Raw genomic sequence first — 22,293 nt, 5'->3', positions numbered from 1 at the left:
AAAAATAACACATAAGTATTTTTTTATGTGACTTATTGTTTTAAATTAATTTTGTTGGCTTGTAAGGTTTGATAAACAGGACACAGGTCCACATCCTGCAAGCGAAGTTACACATTGACGTTAACGTACACGCGCCTCCGTGTGGGTGACGTCTGACGCCATACGATTAAAGACTAAAGTAAGATCGAGGGGGTGAGGTAAACCTAGCTCAGCTGCTGGTGGGGAGCGGAGAGTTGCCGCTCTATAGCGTAGTATTTTTTTGTATTCTTTTTTCTATGGTTCTAGTGTAGATTTGAGCAATTTTTAAGGCTGATAACTCACCGAAACGCCAAAAACACATCACTGGCAACATCGCCAAACAAGTCATATTGAAATGACAATTAATTCACTAGGCGGCGCTTTGGCAACGTCACATTTCGGCCTTGGCGACTCGGTAAGTTTTTTTTCTATTCTATCTTAAACCCACAAAGACGTATCTATTTGAGAGCGGCTATTTACAAAGTAAAGGGACGGAGCAATAAGTGAAATGAATAAGGCGAGTTCGATTTATTGTACAAGTAGCCGAGAGTAATGAAAGTAGAATAATGCATGCGGAGTGATGCCGAGAATATTGCTGGTGAGGTGAAGTGTGATTAGGGACCCGTAGTAGCCCATTTTGTAGACTGCCTCTCACTTTGAGGTCGCAGTTTCGAATCCAGCACATGACTAAACCAATGATCGTCGAATTAGTTTTCGAATTCATTTTTAAATCACAAATGATTATCAAGTGCTCTGAGTTGAAGGAAAACATCGTGAAGCCCACATTCCCGAGAAATGCAATTTTCGGAGGTATGTGACCTAACCTGTATTGGGGTGGGTTTCCCTTCGCGGATTGGAAGGTCGGACAGGCAGTCGCTGATGTAAAAAACTGGACCTGTCAAATCATTACGTTAGGTAAGCGGACCCTGTGAAAAAATGGGATAATGCTAGGGATATGAGGTGGAGTGTGGATATAAACGGAATAGAAGAAATTCTTCTATTCTGTGGTTATATTTTAATTGATTTTATTTGTTTTACCTGATTTTATTTATTACTTTAATTTATTTGAATGTTTTATTATGTAAATTATGGATCATTGTAATCTGAAATAAAGCATTTTTTTTATATAATTATATTTTATTGGAAACGATCTACCAGAGATACTGGTGTGGTTTGCCATTTATGGTATAGTCTCCAACTTCACGTCCACGACTGATAAAAGAATATCCATTACGTTAGTAATAGCAATAACGACCTCCGTGATCCAGTAGTTGAACGTTCGGCTCACGATTCGGAGGTTCCGCGTTCGATGTCCGGTGGGGACATACCACAAAATTACTTGTAATCCCTAGTTTGGTTACGACATTACAGGCTAATCACCCGTTTGTCTGAAAGTAAGATGATCCGTGCTTCATTCAGACCATGACTCTGAGTTGATATTAAGTGGAATTTCCTGTCGGAAAAATCATGTTTATTTTTTGTTTTTTTCAATTATTTTCCGTTCCATACTTTTGCAACGGAAAATTCTACTTGATATCAATTCAGAATCGTGGCCTGAATCATCCCTCAAAGTTTTCGTTACTATGTTACTAGAACCCTGTATACTTAAAGGTAGCAATAACGCCGCATGTACTCTTTCTAGTTCTTCTTTTTTGTATTGTATTTTGTGATTTGTGCAATAAAGTGTTTGTTATGTTTTCATGGCATTGTTAGCACTCATTGCCTCAATCTAGGAACTTCCTTCCGAATCTCAATTAAAGGGTCGCAAACGGACCCCTAATTGCACAGTCGAATATCTGCCTGAAAATACATTAGGCGCCATCCGTTAATGTGGGAGGAAAAGATTTGTATTCCGACGTTCAATAGAAATACCCAGTAAGAGCCATTAAGCTAATCCTCTTACTCTTATACTGAGGTACGTCGCGTTACGAAGTGATGAGGAATTCATTTCACGTCCATTACCTCTCGATAAACGCGTAAGTAAGCTATGGATAGATATGTTATGGATATAGTTTAAAGAGGCAATATTACAATTTGACATTTGTGCATATAAAAGTAAGTGCGCAATGCGAACAAATGTCAAAAAGCAATATTGCTTTTCCAGATGAATAGCGTAGTTGCCAACCAATCAAATCAGTTACTTTTTACTAAACGTCAAAACACGAAAAAGCGACCTGTGACGCTATAGAAAAACGTGACAAAGTGTCGCACTTATTATTACATTTTTCTTCACTAATATTTTTACAAGCAAGCAATGTACCTAACATAATCATTCTTATCGTGAAAACTTTATAATTAAATGAAATTTAAATACAGAGAATGGGAAGCGATAGATAATAAAAAATTGTAATCATTACTAAGTCATTTCATTCACCGATAAACGCTACTCAGCCTTAAATTAATATCATAAAAGATTGAAAAAGCGTAGATAGGGAGTAGAGTTTTAAGATAATACTGGCAATTTTTTCCAGTTAAAAATGGAACGTGCGACTTTCAGCGATTAGCCATTATGCACTTTAGTACAATGACACATTAACTTATTTCACAAATTGAACCAAATGAGTCTTCAGGATGATATTCGTTCTATATCCAAACAAGTGAAGATTTAAGTACAAGCTATATGACCTGAATGTACGTTATACAAATTGTCATAACATGTCTACGTATATAAAACTATTATGAAATAACGAGCTGTCAAAACAATGGTCAAACAAATGGTATCCTAAGACTGCTTTTCGACCAGAGCTGTGCGAGGTAGCTAAGCGGTGTGCGAGGAAAAAATCCACCAATAGAATTACTTCATTCTCCTAGCCTCGCTCAGCTCTGCTCTGGTGGAAAAGGGTTTAGCGAAGCGAGGTCATTCTACATACAAAACAAGCGAGAAATGTGTGCGAAGGGTCGCACATTTGCGCATTTTGACAGCTCCGCTACACTTCATCGTACGAGACCTCGAACAGCTCTGGTGGAAACCCCTACACATTTCCACAGCACAGCTACACAGCCTCGTACGACACATTTTACTCGCACAGCTCTGGTGGAAAAGCAGCCTTACCCTGAGATCGCACAAACGTGCTGTGACTGGCCAAAAGCAGCAGGATAATACCTCATTGAAACAATTCATCTGAAAAGCAATATTGCAATTTGATACTTGCGCACAATGTCAAATAGCAATATTGCTTTTTTATACGAATGTTTGACAATTCGGCTTTTTTACCTTCTCACCCGAAACAATAAGCTCAAATAGCTCACCCACTATAACATGGGACACAAACATAGCATAGTTGGCAAAAAGAGGGTAAAGGAGGGAGGGGGGGAGGGGGGGGGGGGAGGGGAGGGTAGAGGGGGGAGGGTATATATTGTAATACCTACACTTTCGGGGATACAGCTGTGATGCTATGTTATGTTGTGTTTTATTATTGTGAAGTCGACTTTAGAAAGTCAATTGCTATTTCCGCCAAAACTGGTACTACACCAGAAAATATGAATTCTCCGCAGAATTCTGTTATCGTGCTCCTTATAAATGGAAGGAATATTTTATTTTACAAAGTGCCGCGTCAGTTAATACCTATTTAATCATTAAGATAATACGTTTTTTGACGGTAGACCAAGATGATCGTTTTTGAGTTGCCTTTATTTAAATGAGTTGTTTTAATGATTAAAAATTTGGCACACGCGAGAGTCTACATAGACTAAAATATACGAATATAATTCATCATCATCATCAGCCCATTAACGTCCCCACTGCTGGGGCACGGGCCCTCCCTATGGATGGATAGGGAGATCGGGCCTTAAACCATCACGCGGGCCCAGTGCGGATTGATGGTTATTAACGACTGCTAATGCAGCCGGGACCAACGGCTTAACGTGCCTTCCGAAGCACGGAGTAGCTCGAGATGAAAACTTTTTTTTTTTATTTGTAGTCACCCATCCTATGACCGGCCTTTCCGAAAGTTGCCAAACTTCAACAATCGCAGACCGAGCGCGTTTACCGCTGCGCCACCGAGCTCCTCGAACGAATATAATTATTAATTGTGCAATAATTACTAAATAATTACTAAATAAAGACAGATTTAAATGACAAATATCTTTTTCTATTTTCTATTTATCAATAGAAATGTAAAAATAAGTGCGACAGTTTGTCACGTTTTCCTATGACGTCACAGGTTGCTTTTTCATACTTTCATAGTAATTTCGTGTTTTGACGTTTAGTAAAAAGTAACTGATTTGAATAGTTGTAAACTACCCTATTGCACCTACTACGCCTGTCGCACCACTTTTGAAAATAATAAATATAAAAAATATCGAAACCTCATCAACTCTGACACCAGGGTTAGTAATTCACCTCACAACCCACACGACAGAAGAAGAGAAGAATATTGAAAATCGATTAGATTTTAAAAACGTTTAAAAACAGCCATTAGTAATGACTCAGGTTTGTTAAAGTTCAGTTCATTACATTTCGGAGTACTCAAATCGACCCTAGCTAAATTAACCGTGACAAAGAGATTGACCTCGGCAATTAGTAGAAAGAAATACGAAAATGTGAAGCTAAATTGCGCAAAAGTAATTGAAAGTAATTAAAAAATCATCAGTCTTTATCTGAGATGGCCTTTTGGGTTAAATACGTTACATACAGGGTGTTAGTAACATCGTAACGAATACTGAGGGGGATGATTCCGCTCATGATTCTGAGTTAATATCAAGTGATTTTTTTCACGCATTTACGCTTTATGATCGCTAGTTTGGTTAGAACATTGCAGACCGATAACCCGATTGTTCGAAAGTAAGATGATCGATTTCGAAAAACATGTTAAGCAGTCGTTTCCAGATACTATTTACCTAAGTAAATATGTAGTCATTACACGACTCATGTCAGGAGCCTTTGGCGGCTAAATAGTAACTCTGAGGTTGATCTCTGATCTCACAACCCACAGGAGAGCAGATTTAAGTTTACTCGCGTTCGTTTATGCACTTATACATTGTTTGAGGTTTACGCGGTTATTATCATAATTAAAACACATAATACCGGGTTTTTACTGCGTTAATCAGGGATATGCAAAGGGATATGAGACTCCTGACATTTCAACACTGACATCAAATGTAGAAACAAGCGGCAAAGAAAGAGGGTAGACAGGTACTTTATTGCACCAAAATAAAAAGGAATAATTACAAAAACCATTTGCCATGTAACCAAGTACATGGTTACATGGCAAATGGTAAGAAAGAGGAAGAAGAAAACCCTAAGGTGAGGGAAAATGTAAAAATTGAAATTGAAAGATTGCGGGTACAAACTATAAGTACAACTTACCAATAAATACTTGCAAATAAATGTATCACACACATACAAATATATAGGGTGTTAGTGACATCGTAACGAATACTAAGGGGAATGATTCAGACCACGATTCTGAGTTCATATCAAATGGAATTTTCCGTCGCAAAATTCATGATTTTTTAGTTTTTTAAATTAGTTTTAATTCTATACTTTTGCGGTGGAAAATTCTACTTGATGTTAACTCAGAATTATCAGCTGAATCATTTCCCTCAGTATTCGTTGAATTTCCTGTGGGAAAATTTATGAAAAGTTTTGTGTTTTTTTTTAAATTATTTTCAGTTCTATACTTTTGCGACGGAAAATTCCACTTGATATTAACTCAGAATCATGGCCTGAAACATCCCTCAAAGTGTTCGTTACGATGTCACTAACACCCTATATATACCTTACCTACACACTCACATATGTCTGTGGCATCCAAACAATATGTCTCTCTAGTACTCCATCTAGTTTTAGGCAGGTTTCGTTGTTCTTGCGAATAATACATGAGTCTGTAGTGACTGCAGCTCTCCTTTGTCCTATCTAGGTGGCCAGTGCGCTGGTTAGCTGGTGTAGCCAATATAAACAGGCAAGATTTATGCGCGGGTTGCGGTGGGCACACAAGTTTCCAATCGCTGTAGTGTAGGGTAGTTTCTACTAGACGATATGCTATGTTGAAACGTAAACGAGAGCCGACTATATTAGGAGTATAGACAAACCTACACTCTTTCACAGTAATTTAAAAAAGTTCCTTGTAGGCAAATGTTATTATAGCATTCAAGATTTTTTTGCAGATAAACTAAATACTTAAATGCTTCGATGTCTCTTTTTTCTTAAGTTATTTTTTTTTTTTCTAATCTTGTTATTAAGTTTTACACGTGTGGTGCGGTACACACACTAAACAACTGTATGATATAATTTTGTACCTACCTAATTACTTAATAATAATATTTAGTTAGTTGTTATAATATTATTATAATAAGGCACCTAGTGTCGCCTCTTTTATATTGCCGTGCCCTTGCAGGGCGTCACATGTACCTTTTTACTATGTTCCACCTTAATTTATGTTTGTGACATGCAATAAATGAATATAAATATAAATATGAATATGAACTATATTCTCTCCAGCCTGCTGTGGACTAATCATTGCAATGTTTGATGTAAGTACGTAGTCGTTATATGAGTCATGTCAGTGGCCTTTGGCGGCTCAATAGTAACCCTAACACCAGGGTTGATGAGGTTGGTAATTCACCTCACAACCCACTCGATAGAAGAAGATTGCAAAATACACCCAGGGACAATTACATCTTCCAACTATTATTACATAACATAAACTGCCTATATACGTCCCACTGCTGGGTACAGCCTCCCCTCAATCAACCGGAGGGGGTATGTAGCATACTCCACCACGCTGCTCCAATGCGGGTTGGTGGAGGTGTTTTTACGGCTAATAGCCGGGACCAACGGCTTAACGTGCCCTCCGAAGCACGGAATCATCTTACATTTTCGGACAATCAGGTGATTCAAGCCTGAAAAGTCCTTACCAAACAAAGGACAGTCTCACAAAGTGATTTCGACAATGTCCCCATCGGGAATCGAACCCGGACCTCCAGATCGTGAGCCTAACGCTCTAACCACTAGACCACGGAGGCTGTTGTGACCAACTATTATTATTCTGATCAAAATAAAGAGCACAATATAGGTAGCTACATAATTCTATACATAACATGAGCCAAATATCAAGCAGCAAATACTTTTGTATACGTTCCTTCCATTACATTGTATTTTGGAATAATTATGTTCCCGGGTAATGTGAAAATTGTTAATTATGACGTTAAAGCTGTACAACGCCATCTATATTGTTTTTGGGGAACGTAGCCTGGAAAGTCCTTCATATTTTTTTTTTTTTTTTTTTTTTTTTTTTTTTTTTTTTTTTTTTTTTTTTAACAACATTTGCAAACGATTACGAAAACGAGAATAATATATGAGATTGGCATTTGACATGTCTTCTTCTATCGTGTGGATTGTGAGGTGGATTACCAATCCCATCAACCCTGGTGTCAGGGTTATTACTGACCCGCCAAACGCCCCTGACATGACTCATGTAACGACTACGTACTTACATCAGTAAGTAATAACCGGGACCAACGGCTTAACGTGCTTTCCGAAGCACGGATCATCTTACTTTTTGGACAATCAGGTGATCAGCCTGTAATGTCCTAACCGAACTGGGATCAGAAAGTGATTTTTGTAATTTGTCCCCACCGGGATTCGAACCCGGCATTTGACATGTCATTTGTTTTATTATTTATCGCATCTCTTTCAGTGTAATACGAACTCTACGCAATATTGTTATTAGCTATAGCGCTGTTCGCGTCTGCAGAGTGGGGCCTATTGGTTCAATGTTTAATCCTTCAATGTAAACTGTGTTCCGGATATTAGTTCGCAACTTGTGCTCTGACCTCATTTAGTGTGACCATCTGTCGCATGTTTGTTTTAAGCCGTTTGTCACGAAACGAGAGGTTTTTCAGGGATTAAATTTTGATCCGCTTAGATTAATTACCGGACTAGCACCACCATCATCATCTTCCTAGCATTATCCTGTTTTTCACATGGTCCGCTTACTTAACCTGTCAATTTGACAAGTCCGGTTTTTTACATAAGCGATCTTCCAACCCGCGCGGGAAAACCAGCTCAATACAGGTCAGGTCACATACCTCCGAAAATGCATTTCTCGGGAATGTGGATTTCACGATGTTTTCCTTCACCGCTGAGCACGTGATATACATTTATGATCCAAACATGAATTCGAAAACAAATTTGGAATGCCAAAGAAGGCCTGTGCTAAATTCGAACCTACCGGACTAGCACCAATGAGTTATTTTATCTTAAGTGCAGTTTTCACTAAGACAGTTAGCTCGATAATTATAGACGGCGAACCGTATGCTACCTATCGCGTTGGTCTAACAGAAAGCTCGGTGAGGCGTGGGTACTTAGTTCATCTTGCAATGGATGTACCTCTGACTACTCCAATTGGGATATAATCATGAGCTTATGTTATTCTCCTTAAATTAGAGGTAAGTAGTTACATAATGGTGCTAATTCCTGTAAATACCATCTAATTTTATTTTAAGTTATATCTGTCATTTTCTTATCCGCCGAAAAGGAAAGGGACGGGTAATCGACAAGCATAAAATTTATGGAACACACGTTAATTTTAAACACAAATCTAAACCAACCGTCTAAAAATTTTACATCAGTCAATAACCCGACACAGTTAAGTAGACAGCACGTCAAACGGATTGCATACCAGCGACGTACCTTTTTGATTCGCCCGGGTTATTCATTCATTTACTTATTCTTCCTAAAATTAAGAGCTGTGAATCATCCGTCCCTTTCCTTTTCGACGGATATGAAAATGACGGACACAACTTAAAATAAAATAAGGCGGTGTCTGCAGGAATCGGGGCCAATGTGACAAAAGGGCATGTAGTAAAACTAGACACAGATTATATCGTTCCCATCATGATGGACCAACATGACCATGATGATATAATAAGCTTTATAGTATCTGATTTCGTATCATAATAGATAAAATGACAACTTAGTGAAATGAGATACCTTTTACGAAACGGTAAAGATAAATATGTCGTCGCAGTGTGGTGCGTGTCAGAAGGGTGGGCGTTAGAAGACAATAATGGCCGTCAATAGTATCACAATCATTTTATTTACTTCCACATAGTTTATGTATCACGATTAGATAAAGTCACAGCATAAGGTACACACTCACGGCAACGTCACGGTATTCGTAACGGTTACACAGTTTCTCGTAATTTTGCGCGCCTAAGGACGTTAGCGCGAAGGGGCCCTCCACCACCCATGGTTCCAACATTCGGACCGAATCATCGGGACATGTGAATGTACTTGCTAGGTGCTCTTTTCCGATCACAGTTTCTTGACGTCCCTACAAGTTATAGGTGGGCGACTATAGCACTCCACGTTCCGATCGTAATTATTCGACACGTCCGTTCATGACGAAGGTTCGCGGTAGACTACCCGACTGCTCGACACGACGACTCTGTAGTGACTCTCTCGACTTCACTGAGCTCTGCCCGTAAGCCACCTGTCGTCGGAGCGATGCAACTTCATAACGGAAGTGATGTAACTTCATTTTATTTTCCGATTTGATCAATTTCCCTTCTTAATTCATAACTATCGCCGACAAATACATGATTATACACGTATCGTAGAAAATCACTATGGTCCTGTGGTAAACCGGCTTGCTCCTCAATCGGGGAGCTCCGGTTCGAACCCTGGTACCGGATTTACACCAGTGAATTATTAATTTATCTTAAGTGCAGTTTTCACTAACACAGTTGGCTCGATCATTATACACGGCAATTCGGCTCACCACCTATCACATTGCTCCAACAGAAAGCTCAGTGAGGTATGGGTACTTAGTTCATCTTGCGATGGATGTACCTCTGACTTCTGACTACCTCCGTTGGATACAAACGAAACGAGTTAAATGGCTGCTAGTTTGGTGAAAATATCAATTATTTTTTATTTCTAGTACTGGTTGGAAACTATATCCAATATAGGCCATTTCATTCATTATTAAAAAGAAAAAGGCAAACTGGATTTTTCATATCGGCACACGGCACATCGGTTTGTGTGTCGGCAAGTTTGCATTTAATCACATTAAAATTTCAACTCGCTGCAATGGCTCTTCAAATTCTCGCATGTGCTGTTTAAATAGCCCTCACTGAAACTATTCAATTTTGATATTATGCTATTTGAAGAACCGAGCGTTAAAGTTGGAATGGAAAAGCCATCAGCTCTGAGAAAGAGGATTGTTTGAAAGTAGAGTTGATTTAGTTGAATAGCACTTGCCATCAGGTGAGATTACGGTCAAACGCAAACCTGCGAGTATAGTAAGTATATTCAGGGTGTTAGTGACATCGTAACGAAAACTTTGAGGGATGATTTAGTTAAACCATGATTCTGAGTTGATATCAAGCGGAATTTTCCGTCGCAAAAAGTCTGAAACTGAAAATTTTCATGACTTTTCCGACAGGAAATTCCACTTAATATAAACTCAGAATCATGATCGGGATCATCCTTCTCAGTATTCGTGGCGGTGTAACTAACACTTATACGTACTACTCGTACGTACTCGGCTACCTGTACGTACTTGTACGGGGTGTAAGTGACATCGCAACGAATGCTGATTTACTTAAATAATTAGGTACCTATGTAGTTACGTTTCATGAGCCACGTTTCATGGGGCTGATGAGGTCGGTCATTGCACTCACAACCCACTCGAGAAAAGAAGTAAAAGTTTAATACCTTTTCCCAACAATCTCGGGATGATAAGAAACTGGAGACAGTTATTTTTGCAGTACAGTCATGAGATTATAATGTATCTACTTTAGGACTCTGTCGCACTAACATATTTGACATTTAGTGAGACTTACAGTTCAATTTGTCAAAAAAGTTAATGTGACATGGTACAAGAGTGCAGTCCAGCAGTAAATTGAAACATAATCGCATAACAAGCTATCCCTTTCAAAATTACGGATACAACTTCAAAACACATATTAAACTCCAATTTATTTATCCAGTATCGGAGAAGCAACAAAGTAATAAATAGCTTGAAAATAATAAAATATTTGTATTTACTTACCTTTCGTTCGTAATCAAAATAATTTCCGAACTGGATCGTAGTTTGCAAGCGATTTCGTTTATTTATTTAGCAAAGTTTCTTGTGATTTAGTAGGTCTGTCCGTGAAACACTGCAGGACCCCGCTTCGGTAGAAAAACACCCGAAATTAGTTCCGAATTATTTAGTATGCCGTATTGGAAAAAGGTATATCGGTAGAGTCGACACACCTACATTGTAAAGTCTGTATTGGGAAAACATCCATATAACATAAACTGCCTATATACGTCCCATTGCTGGGCACAGGCCTCCCCTCAATCAACCGGAGGGGGTATGGAGCATACTCCACCACGTTGCTCCAATGCGGGTTGGTGGAGGTGTTTTTACGGCTAATAGCCGGGACCAACGGCTTAACGTGCCCTCCGAAGCACGGAATCATCTTACTTTTTCGGACAATCAGGTGATTCAAGCCTGAAAAGTCCTTACCAAACAAAGGACAGTCTCACAAAGTGATTTCGACAATGTCCCCATCGGGAATTGAACCCGGACCACCAGATCGTGAGCCTAACGCTCTAACCACTAGACCACGGAGGCTGTCAAGTGGGGAAACATGCATATCCATATATTACAAATGGGAAAGTGTGTGTGTCTGATGGTTTGTCCATCTTTCACGACAAAACGGAGCGATGAATTGACGTGTTTTTTAAGTGGACATAGTTAAAGGGATGGAAAGTGACATAGGCTATATTTTGTCTCTTTTTTGGTAGTGGAAGTTTACATGGAGCGTTCCGCAATTCTCAAGGTAGAATTCCACAAAATAGTATGCGGACTATTTGTGACTAACAAAAAAATCGTGCATCTTTTCTTTGCGAAAATCTGCCCACAACCAATGGTTTTAAATGCAAAGAGGGGGTGAAATTTTATATGGGACGTTTCGAAATTTTTTTAAGAAGCAAAATTTTGGTAAGTACATTAGGAAAGGGGAACCGTGTCACCCCGAATTTAACGCACGTGAAGCCCCGGGCAAAAGCTTTAACATAATATAATACATAGGTACATAAACTTTAGAGCGAAAATAGACCTACGAATACATTTATGCTGCGAGTGTTAGTGATAAGGTTGCAAGAGAAAAGCCTAGGCGTACAGTCATGAGCAATATAATGTACCCACTCTAGGACTCTGTCGCACTAACATATTTGACATTTAGTGAGACTTACAGTTCAATTTGTCAAAAAAGTTAATGTGACATGGTACCAAAGTGTATACATATTAATGCTCGTGACCGTACACACCACGATCAGATCCAGGATGTTTTAAAGAAAGACCAGCTCAAGAGTACTCTAAATTGGTAAGCACACATGAAGTCTTTGGGGAGAGTGGAGGAAGCTAAAATGAAAGAAAGAAAGACACAGTAACAAATATAAAACAAAACACGGAATAACACATACTCGTACAGTCATGAGCAATATAACGTACCCACTTTAGGACTCTGTCGCACTAATATATTTGACATTTAGCGAGACTTACAGTTCAATTAGTCAAAAAAGTTAATGTGACATGGTACCAAAGTGCATACATATTAATCTTCGTGACCGTACGTAACTTACAATCAAAACACGCAAGAATAGCAACTGGTGGAAAAACAAGTAGTGATTCTAAATCGTAGTAAGTGGAATTGTGCCGAGGTTTTTCTTGCAGCTTCTTTTCCCCGGCTATACAGGTTGTGAGAAGCTGCAGTAGTTTTAGGCGGATGAGACGTTCGTTATGTAAAAATTGACGATTCAAAGTGTAACTATGTTACCTACTGAATAAAGATATTTTTGAATTTGAATTTGAATTTTGAAATGAATTCCCGATCTCTGCGTACCCCAACGGGAATTAAGCGTGATTTTATGTATGTACGTATAAACTTACGCCGGTAATCTTTGTACTTACCTAAATGGATTTTCCTTCTCGCTATAAAACCAGAGACATTAATCCGATCTAAAGGGAATTGTTGACTCAATTCCCGGTAAGGACTTAGTTGAAGTCCGATTATCGGGAATATTTTCTCTTTATAATATTAAAAGCAGTAAGTACCTACCTTCCTCAAAACATGTGTGACTTCGATTTTACAACGTAAAAGCATTAATGAACTTTAATAATTATGTGTTCCATTAAATAAAATTACATTAAATTTGGACTATACTTTAATGTAATTTTATTTAATAATGGAACACATCATTATTACAGGAATTTCCGGTTAAATAATACAAGAAAAAGTACTTTAAACATTTATATTATTGTTCTGACACGAATTCTAAAAGACATCTTAGTTTAACAACAAAATCTATGTCATACAGTCATTTGGAAATACATGCTATTCATACAGGTAATAACGTATTTATACAACATTTTATTTGGGCGAATTTTTTTTAGTGCCTCTTAAGTCATTTCGGTGGCACATTTTTTAACGATAAGGCGAAATTTTCCATCGCAAAAGTGTAGCATTGAAAATAATTTAAAAAAAAACATGAATTTTGCGACGGAAAATTCCACTTGATATCAACTCAGAATCATGGCCTGAATCATTCCTCAAAGTTTTCGTTACGACGACGTCACTAACACCCTGTAAGTCTGCCATCTACTCGAAAAGAAGAAGAGTATACCTCCACCTCGCGTCGTAATCCTGTGCTGAGGGTCGTGATCCCCATTCTACATCACTACATGGTATGATATACGTTGTCGATCAAATCAAGTAGTGTGTGAGGCTTTTACTTTGCAGACAATACTTGAAAAATCATGCTAAATGTGCGCCACCAAAAAAATTCCACATCGATTACATCGCCACCGAAATTACGAATAAAGGCACTTTAAAAAGTCACCCTTTTTTTTAAGAAAGAAAAAATATCTGTTACAATTTCAGGATGATAAAGAAAATGTTTGCGACATGTTATACGTTAGTTACAACATTTTATACAAAAATTGCGTTTTGAGGTTAGAAACACTATTATGGTGTATTAAATTGAAGGTGATGCGACAACTGGTAACTTGGCTATGCGATTAATTATCTACCAATTATATTGGCTCCTTTATAGCGTCGTGTCAGTCGTGTTTGATATGCGTGCAACATGCTACGGTTACTGGAGCATTTTTTTATTGTTTTTTTTCATGTTATCGTTGAAAATAATGCTAGGTTGTAGGTATGCATCATTAGTTGGTAGTCAAGAAGCCTTAGCCAAATTGCGAAAGATTTCGAAAAGCCATAGTGTTATCGAATAAAATGTGACATGTTCGTAATTATTTGCAATTTGGCTAATGCCCCTGTTCATTTCATAGTAAAACATGCAAACGGTTTAAACACCTTTTCCATATAACATATTTTTTTTTGTCTTTATAAAGGTATATAAAGTTTGAGTATTATAGTTTTGAGATTGTTTATACAAAATAATCAAAAAAGCGTAACATGTTATATTATAAAAAGAACTTTGGCAGTATTTTAGCTGAGATGTGAGGCGATTTCCTAGCAGTGCTACACCCCGGACACTTCATACAAAACACGTCGTTCACCAGACAAAAGTTTTGCCGCCCTGCAGTTCAAAGGCCTTACTGCCAACATAGTAAACGCATTGATATTATGTCTTCCGACTAGATTTTGACAATAACATTTTGGCATAGTCAAACTTATATCTACTTAAATACTTTTGAAACATCAGTCTTTTAAAAGATAAATTTAATTTGGGTAAAAATGATTGTTTAACATTCTAATTATATTAGTAATTTTACTTTAAGTAATTATGATTTTAAAATTACCTTATTTGGCACACTTACTATACATTTTATAAGTATTTGGAATGGAAATATATTGATATGATCGAAAATAATAATAATAATATTTATAAATACAATAATAAAATTACTTATTACTTATGGTTTTGTTATCTGTGGTGTGGGGTTCGGCAGTGTCCTGTAACAAAAAATATTTAAATGCTAAATGGTTATCTTATGTGGATGGTTTTTATAAGCCGCCGGTCCAAATACGATTTTTTTCGATTTAATTGTCTCTTTTTAGTTTTCATAAATACCCGTCTTATCAATATAGGTAATGAAAATCAATGATATCTTGTAAATAAACTCTCTCATTCTCTTTTTCTTTATGCATCTTGTGCCAGTGCGTAGTATCATCAAATATACTCATTTAGTATTGAACTATACATTTAAAATAGTTTTCCTACTTTTTTAAACAAGTTGTTTAGAAATAGCTAAGGTGCCATCTTTGCGATAAGTCTCAAATTCAAATTCAAAAATATCTTTATTCAGTAGGTAACATAGTTACACTTTGAATCGTCAATTTTTACATAACGAACGTCTCATCCGCCTAAAACTACTGCAGCTTCTCACAACCTGTATAGCCGGGTCTAAGTCTACATGTAACTGTAGACTTGTCGGTCTAAAGTAATATTAGTACTCAATATTATAGTTAGATAGCGCCGTAGATCGAAAGAATTTCGCATGGACCTGTCTCCTCCTGAGGAGGACCCTTTTTTTGACGTGACTTATTGTAGATTTGCCGCAGATGGCATTAACTACTTGGCCGGAGGACGACGACCCGGTGGTGTAATGGTTAACACGCTCGTCCCGGCTTGGTTCAAGTCCCGTCCGAGTCACAATTGTTTTAGTTTTAAATGTTCTCTATGTGGAGTGTATAGTTCAATACTAATTGAGTAGCGTGTCTTGGTGCGTATAGGCTCACTAACAAAAGATATGGCAACAGGCTCGCGATTTAAACATAGCTGGCGGGGAGTGGGTGTATTATTATATACTACTGAATAAGTCTTTTTTGAATTAGGTTTTTTACAGTCTACGATAGAGCACATTCTCTGCCCATTTTCTATTCTGGTATATTTTAATGAAGTCCCCAACGGATCTCTAAAACAAAATTTATATGGCCTTAACATTATCCGTCCTATAAATCCCAATTTCAATGCACAAAGGCCGGTATAGCTCGTTAGTGTTATTCTGCATTATCCTATTTAACAATTAGCCATTTAGTTTATTTGTCAAATGTATTAATGATGGTATAATTGAGTTGACAACAGGCAAGTGGCCGCGAGTCGAGATTTATTTAGATATTTAAATACCTATCATCAGCCCATTAACGTCCCCACTGCTGGGGCACGAGCCTTCGCTATGGATGGATAGGGAGATCGGGCCTTAAACCTTCACGCGGGTCCATTTTGAATTGATGGTTACTAACGACTGCTGATGCAGTCCGGACCAACGGCTTAACGTGCCTTCCGAAGCACGGAGAAGCTCGAGATGAAAACTTTTTTTTGTGGTCACCCATCCTATGACCGGCCTTTGCGAAAGTTGCTTAACTTCAACAATCGCAGACCGAGCGCGTTTACCGCTGCGCCACCGAGCTCCTCTATTAATTTATATATTTAATTATATAATTCTTCTTCTTCTATCGTGTGGGTTATCCACGATCACGATCCGGAGGTTCCGGGTTCGAATCCCGGTAGAGACATATCACAAAAACACTTTGTGATCCCTAGTTTGGTTAGGACATTACAGGCTGATCACCTGATTGTCCAAAAAGTAAGATGATCCGTGCACGGAAGGCACGTTATCCCGTTGGTTCCGGTTACTACTTACTGATGTAAGTAAGTAGTCGTTACATGAGCCATGTCAGGGGCCTTTGGCGGCTCAATAGTAACCCTGACACCAGGGTTGATGCGGTCGGTAATTCACCTCGCAACCCACACTATAAAAGAAGAAGACCACACAGCCCACATAGATTGATCATTACGTAAACCTACATTACATATAACATTATTTATTATCCAAACACCATTAACGACTATGTAGGCGGTTCGGATTTGAGCCAAGTTTCATCCCCAATGTTGGCTCAGAGCATGTAATAAATTGATGACCACTAATTAATGGGATGAAATGGGATTAGGTCGTGTCGCCCGACTTGAGGTTGGCTTTGGTAAGCAAGGGGCTCAAATTGCATGCAACGCGTGTAGCGTGTAAACGGGATTGCGTGCATGCATGCGTGTGGGAATGCCTGAGCGCTTGGGACTATGCATGCTTTACAAGCAGGGTAGGGTGTTATTTCATTTTAAACTTTAACACGCTTTTTATTACTTAGATAAATAAGTAGTTTGTTTTATTCATTTAGTTTTTTGGAAAACCAGCATCTAGGGTGATTCGAATATTGTAAAAAGTAAATGTTCTTTACAGAGTGACGACCTCCGTGGTCCAGTGGTTGAGCGTTGGGTCAACCCGGAGGTCCTGGGTTCGATTCCCGGTGGGGATATATCACAAAAATTACTTTGTGGTCCCTAGTTTGGTTAGGACATTACAAACTGATCACCTGATTGTCCGAAAGTAAGATGATCCGTGCTTCGGAAGGCACGTTCAGCCGTTGGTCCTGGTTACTACTTACTGATGTAAGTGAGTAATCGTTACATCAGCCATGACAGGATCCTATGGCGGCTCAATAGCAACCGACTGGTGTCAATCAGGGTTGATGAGGTTGGTCCTCCACCTCAAAACCCACACGATAGAAGAACTTTACAGAGTTCTAATAGATTTTAAGTATGTTTTTTAAATTTAGTATTCATGTCTGTTAAGACAAGCACGTTTTCTACTTTTTACCATTACTTAGTGACTTGTCGTGGGTAGATAAGCTATACATACAATTATTATATTATACTCTTGGCAGAATGAGTATACGCTACATTTTACTTTGAAGCATTAACACGTTTCGAAACAGAGCTTAAACAGGCTAGGGGCTTAAATCACTTCAAATTGTCACATGAAATTTCCCTTACATTTTTTCTCCGTTTATTTTTCACGCATTTTTCTTGTAAATAATTACGATGTGACACTATTCGATTCTAATACCGCAATACTACATTAATACGTCATTTTACCATATTACAATAAATAAATAAATAAATGATCTCCTGTTTCTTAATGGTGTGGCATTCATTCAAGCCTATCGTCGACAGACTTTGTGACAAATCCAACACGATTTTTATGGTCGTCTTTTGACGTTGTGGTCCGGAACGTCTTTTTAAGTTTATTTTGTCTTGTAAGCTGTTGGCTTCCCATAACCCTTTCCACCCGATATGAAACGATTGTGAGTTTAAACTTTTAAAAAATCTGTACAAAAAAATACTTTGATTTTCCGAACGCAACCGACGTCTTACGATCGTTGCGCTAACTAAAAACGCGGGAAAAAATAGTGCAGGCCCCTGCATGCGAGTTTGTGCCTGTCAGTCGCCCGGAGGCTGCGTCAGGGATGGCTGCGTTTTTTGACCGTCAGACCCGCTCACGTAAGTACCATATTTTTTGTGAAATTATATATATTTTTGTGTTGTTTTTACATTAAATGCACTTATTAATCATGCCTGTATATAGAAACATGCTTATTTACGTACATTTTGTGGTATAATATACGACAAATCGAGTTTAAAAATGCACTCGCACGATCATGTGGCTTCGGTTGTTAGGTGCATATTTGGTTACTTCTATGTGTATGACCTTTTTATGGTTATAAGGCTTACAAAATACATTTTTTTGTTTTTTAAGGGGGTCATATAACTGACAAACTGATAGCGGCAGTATTAGAAAACGAAAACCTTTCGGAGAACGAAGATTTAGATGATGATGACCTCGATTTAGTACAAAACCATCTCTTTAGGGAAATGGATAACTTAGATCTAACAGACGAGGACCCTGAAGAGTAAGTGGTAGTAGAACAATCGCCTGAACCGGAAAATATTTCAACAGTATCTATCGAAGCCGAGTTCTCCAATTTTACCAGGGTCATCAGCTAGACCAACAAGAAATTTTCGTCAAAAAGAGTCAGCCTTCGCACTGAGCCGTACGAGCCCAATAAGTCTGTGCCCATCTATTGCAAGTGCACGAGCAAACGTGTCAGCATCCGTATTACGAGGAAGAAGGCCTGCATCAACAACAAGAGGAGGAATGTCCACGCGTGCACTAAGAGGAGAAAGAGGAAGGTCTGCATCTATTATACCTACAGTTCTACGGGGTAGGTCTACGTTTGTGGAAGGAAGCTCAGTTCCAGGATAAATCCCATGACTATCCGACTCTGCCTATAGAACCAGTAAAGCGATCCATTGATTATTTTTACGAATATTTCAATGAGGACTTTCTGGAGGAGATTAGTAGCTGTACAAATACTTATCTATTATTTACGTTCTAATGGGCGTGAACTAAAAACTACTGTCGCTGAGATAGCAAAGCTATTGTCGATTCATATAATCGTGGGCAGCATTTCCTACCCTAGATTGGCGTGGCATTGGAGAGCTGGTATCAAACTTGATTTAGTTATAGCGGCGTAATGACCAGGGATCGATTTTTAACACTCCGCAAAGCAATACAAGAAGCAAAAATAAAACTGCTATTCAAAATTCTAGATTAAGTAAATTAAATTCATCTTTTTTGGGGTTATGTACACGTTTTTACAATAAAATACCAGATAATATTTTAAATTTGTCAGAAAATTATAAAGCTCATGTGAAGCTTACTTTATGTAAAAAAAGCTTGTTATAATATTAATGACTTCCTAAATGATATAAATGTCTGGTATTGAATGTGTTCCTCTAGTTATTAAATAACTTGTAATGTATATACCTATACCCTCATTGGTTTTTAAAAGATGTGTTGCTGTTGCAGTTTTTTGTCATTTCTTCTCCTCAGCCATAACACCTTGCGAAATAACGTAAATTCAAAAATGTTACACGAAGACCTGTATTGTGTTACATTTTTCTTAATAAGAAGTGGTCTAAGACTCATTTACTATTACTATAAAACAATTTTCTCATACCAAATGTGTTTTATTTCCACAAATAGGATAAAATATTATGCAAGTCGCATAGACTCACGATCGTGCGACTTACAAATTATTCCTACGGCTCACAATCGTGAGGGTCTGATTGCTGAAGACCAGCTAAGCTGGGATTTTTTTTTGTATTTTTCCCGGGGTCTTTGCATGGCATAAAAAGCTGTCACTAACATTTTATAGGCCTACGAAAGATTTCGTTTCTTCGGTTGGAAAGGGATAAAATAAATACGTAACATAACATAAACAGCCTATATACGTCCCACTGCTGGGCACAGGCCTCCCCTCAATCAACCGGAGGGGGTGTGGAGCATACTCCACCACGCTGCTCCAATGCGGGTTGGTGGAGGTGTTTTTACGGCTTAGCCGGGACAAAAGGCTTAACGTGCCCTCCGAAGCACGGAATCATCTTACTTTTTCGGACAATCAGGTGATTCAAGCCAGAAAATTCCTTACAAAACAAAGGACAGTCTCACAAAGTGATTTCGACTATGTCCCCATCGGGAATCGAACTCGGACCTCCAGATCGTAAGCCTAACGCTCTAACCACTAGACCACAGAGGCTGTTATAAAATAAATAAATAAAGAGTTAAAAGACTTAGTTGAAGATAATTTTGGTGTTAAAAGCGCACCTCATCATTCATTCATTCTATTTCTCTTTTGTTTTGTATTTTGTTTTTTCCTGTTTGTGCAATAAAGTATTTGTTATGTTATGTTGTAAAAGAAACATAAACTATGAAAGGTATGTTTAAATTGTGTAGTATGAAAGATGTTTTCTGTGTTACAGTTAACTTACGTCGAGGCACGGCAGAGACTGTGGCTTTGGAAGTGCTGTCACTATCATCAGACTCCGACCGATTCTGGAAGCTGGTCTCTGTGGAATCAAATGTTGTATTAATAAAAAATTGTAGTAGGCTGAGCAGCACAAGTGGCGTATAGTGGAACGGCTATCAGATATGATGGTTAGCTGCGAATATAAAAATAAGCAGTCCCCGACCAAACAGCGACAGGATTAGCAGAACGTAGTGGGTAGCTCACTGGGACGGGCTAACCTATAAAATGCTACGTCGGCTTTATGTGTTAGGAATTTCAGGAGTAAAACACTGTCTTATTGGAGTGCAGAGTCAATTCGTTTCGTGACGTTTCATTTCATTTCATTTATGATCTATGATCTATTTATATGAAATATTCCGCTTTGGCATAACAATTATATTAACTCTCTTTTTATTTAAGAGCTGCTCTCTTGTCGGTGGAGTAATCGCCTTCATTACTCCATAGGTAGGGCGTGTAGAACGGTGGTTGCCCCAATCGCCTTCCGTTCCGCAGTACACCGACCAATTTCTCAATCGGTGATGTTCTAGCTAGAACCCTACCAGAATCCATTTCCTCGGCCTCCAACCAGTACTGATACCGCTGCTGCTCAGCATCAGGGTATATTATCTGGAGTAACTAATACACTGAGAAAGTACTACGAAACTTTACATTTCTTCAACCATAGCATCGTAAACAATGCCAGTGACAATCTAGAACGGTTAATTAATTAAAAAGAATTACTTTTGTATAACAGTACATAATTTATCCTCAGTCAATTTAACACCGTAATTGGCCTAAAACTTAAATTGTTTTGTTTGGACAAAAATGAATTGTTTTTGCCTAACAACGATCAATCAATTAACTGAGCTTTCTTAGAATACTGTAGGGATGGGAAACGGTGATAATAATATGGCCGAGATTCATTCGATTTACGATTCAGTTGAGAAATCAGAAATCAGAGTCATTTATTCAACGTAATTATAATGTATATACTTGTTGACTGTTATACTTGTTAGTACTATTCAAAGGCGGAGGACAGGAGTCCTAGTACAACTTTGAAGTAGACTAGTCTGGGCGCCATCCCACTCGCGTTACGTCAGAAGGCAAGAGGGAAACCACTGCTCTATTTTTCCAAGTAACATGGAGAATGCTACACCGAGCGTGGCTCTTAAATTAGTGATGATGAAACTTGTTGAAGGTCAATGTAACATTTTTGAATTTTGAATTTACATCATTTCGCAAGGTGTTATGGCTGAGGAGAAGAAATGACAAGAAACTGGAACAGCAACACATCTTTTAAACCAATGAGGGTATACATTAGGGTATATATTGAGGGTATACAAGGTATTTAATAATTGGAGGAGATTATGACATAACATAAAATAGCATCGCGTTTGTTTCCGCAAAGGGGTAGTCATAGGTGTTTAGTATATACACCACACTCCTTCCCAGCTAATAAGGAGAGCCTACGTAAATTCCCGTCAATCGGGCACAAATCCTGGAAACCACGAATTCAAGCTCTTAATGTCGAATTTAGTGGTTTGGAGCCGGTATTTGAACCAAACCGAAAAATAAGATATATCGTTGAGCCAATAATAGGTTACCACGAATTACTTGACCAGA

The 22,293-nt window shown here is 38.2% G+C and overlaps 1 protein-coding gene across 1 annotated transcript in view; it reads right to left on the bottom strand.

Annotated features, from left to right (window-relative positions):
- Window positions 1-14,911: 14,911 nt before the first annotated feature.
- The window catches only part of LOC126377323 (Down syndrome cell adhesion molecule-like protein Dscam2), a 50,719-nt gene continuing 43,337 nt past the window's right edge, over window positions 14,912-22,293 (bottom strand). Inside the window, exons 29-30 of the mRNA XM_050025000.1 lie at window positions 20,654-20,731; window positions 14,912-14,940 (exon numbers count right to left, since the gene is read on the bottom strand). Of these exons, the coding sequence (XP_049880957.1) occupies window positions 14,912-14,940; window positions 20,654-20,731 (107 nt within the window). The remainder of the gene's footprint in view (window positions 14,941-20,653; window positions 20,732-22,293) is intronic.

Source organism: Pectinophora gossypiella, chromosome 23 (assembly GCF_024362695.1).
Source record: "Pectinophora gossypiella chromosome 23, ilPecGoss1.1, whole genome shotgun sequence".
Lineage (NCBI taxonomy): Eukaryota > Metazoa > Arthropoda > Insecta > Lepidoptera > Gelechiidae > Pectinophora > Pectinophora gossypiella.
This window is presented reverse-complemented; position numbering and strand designations above follow the sequence as displayed.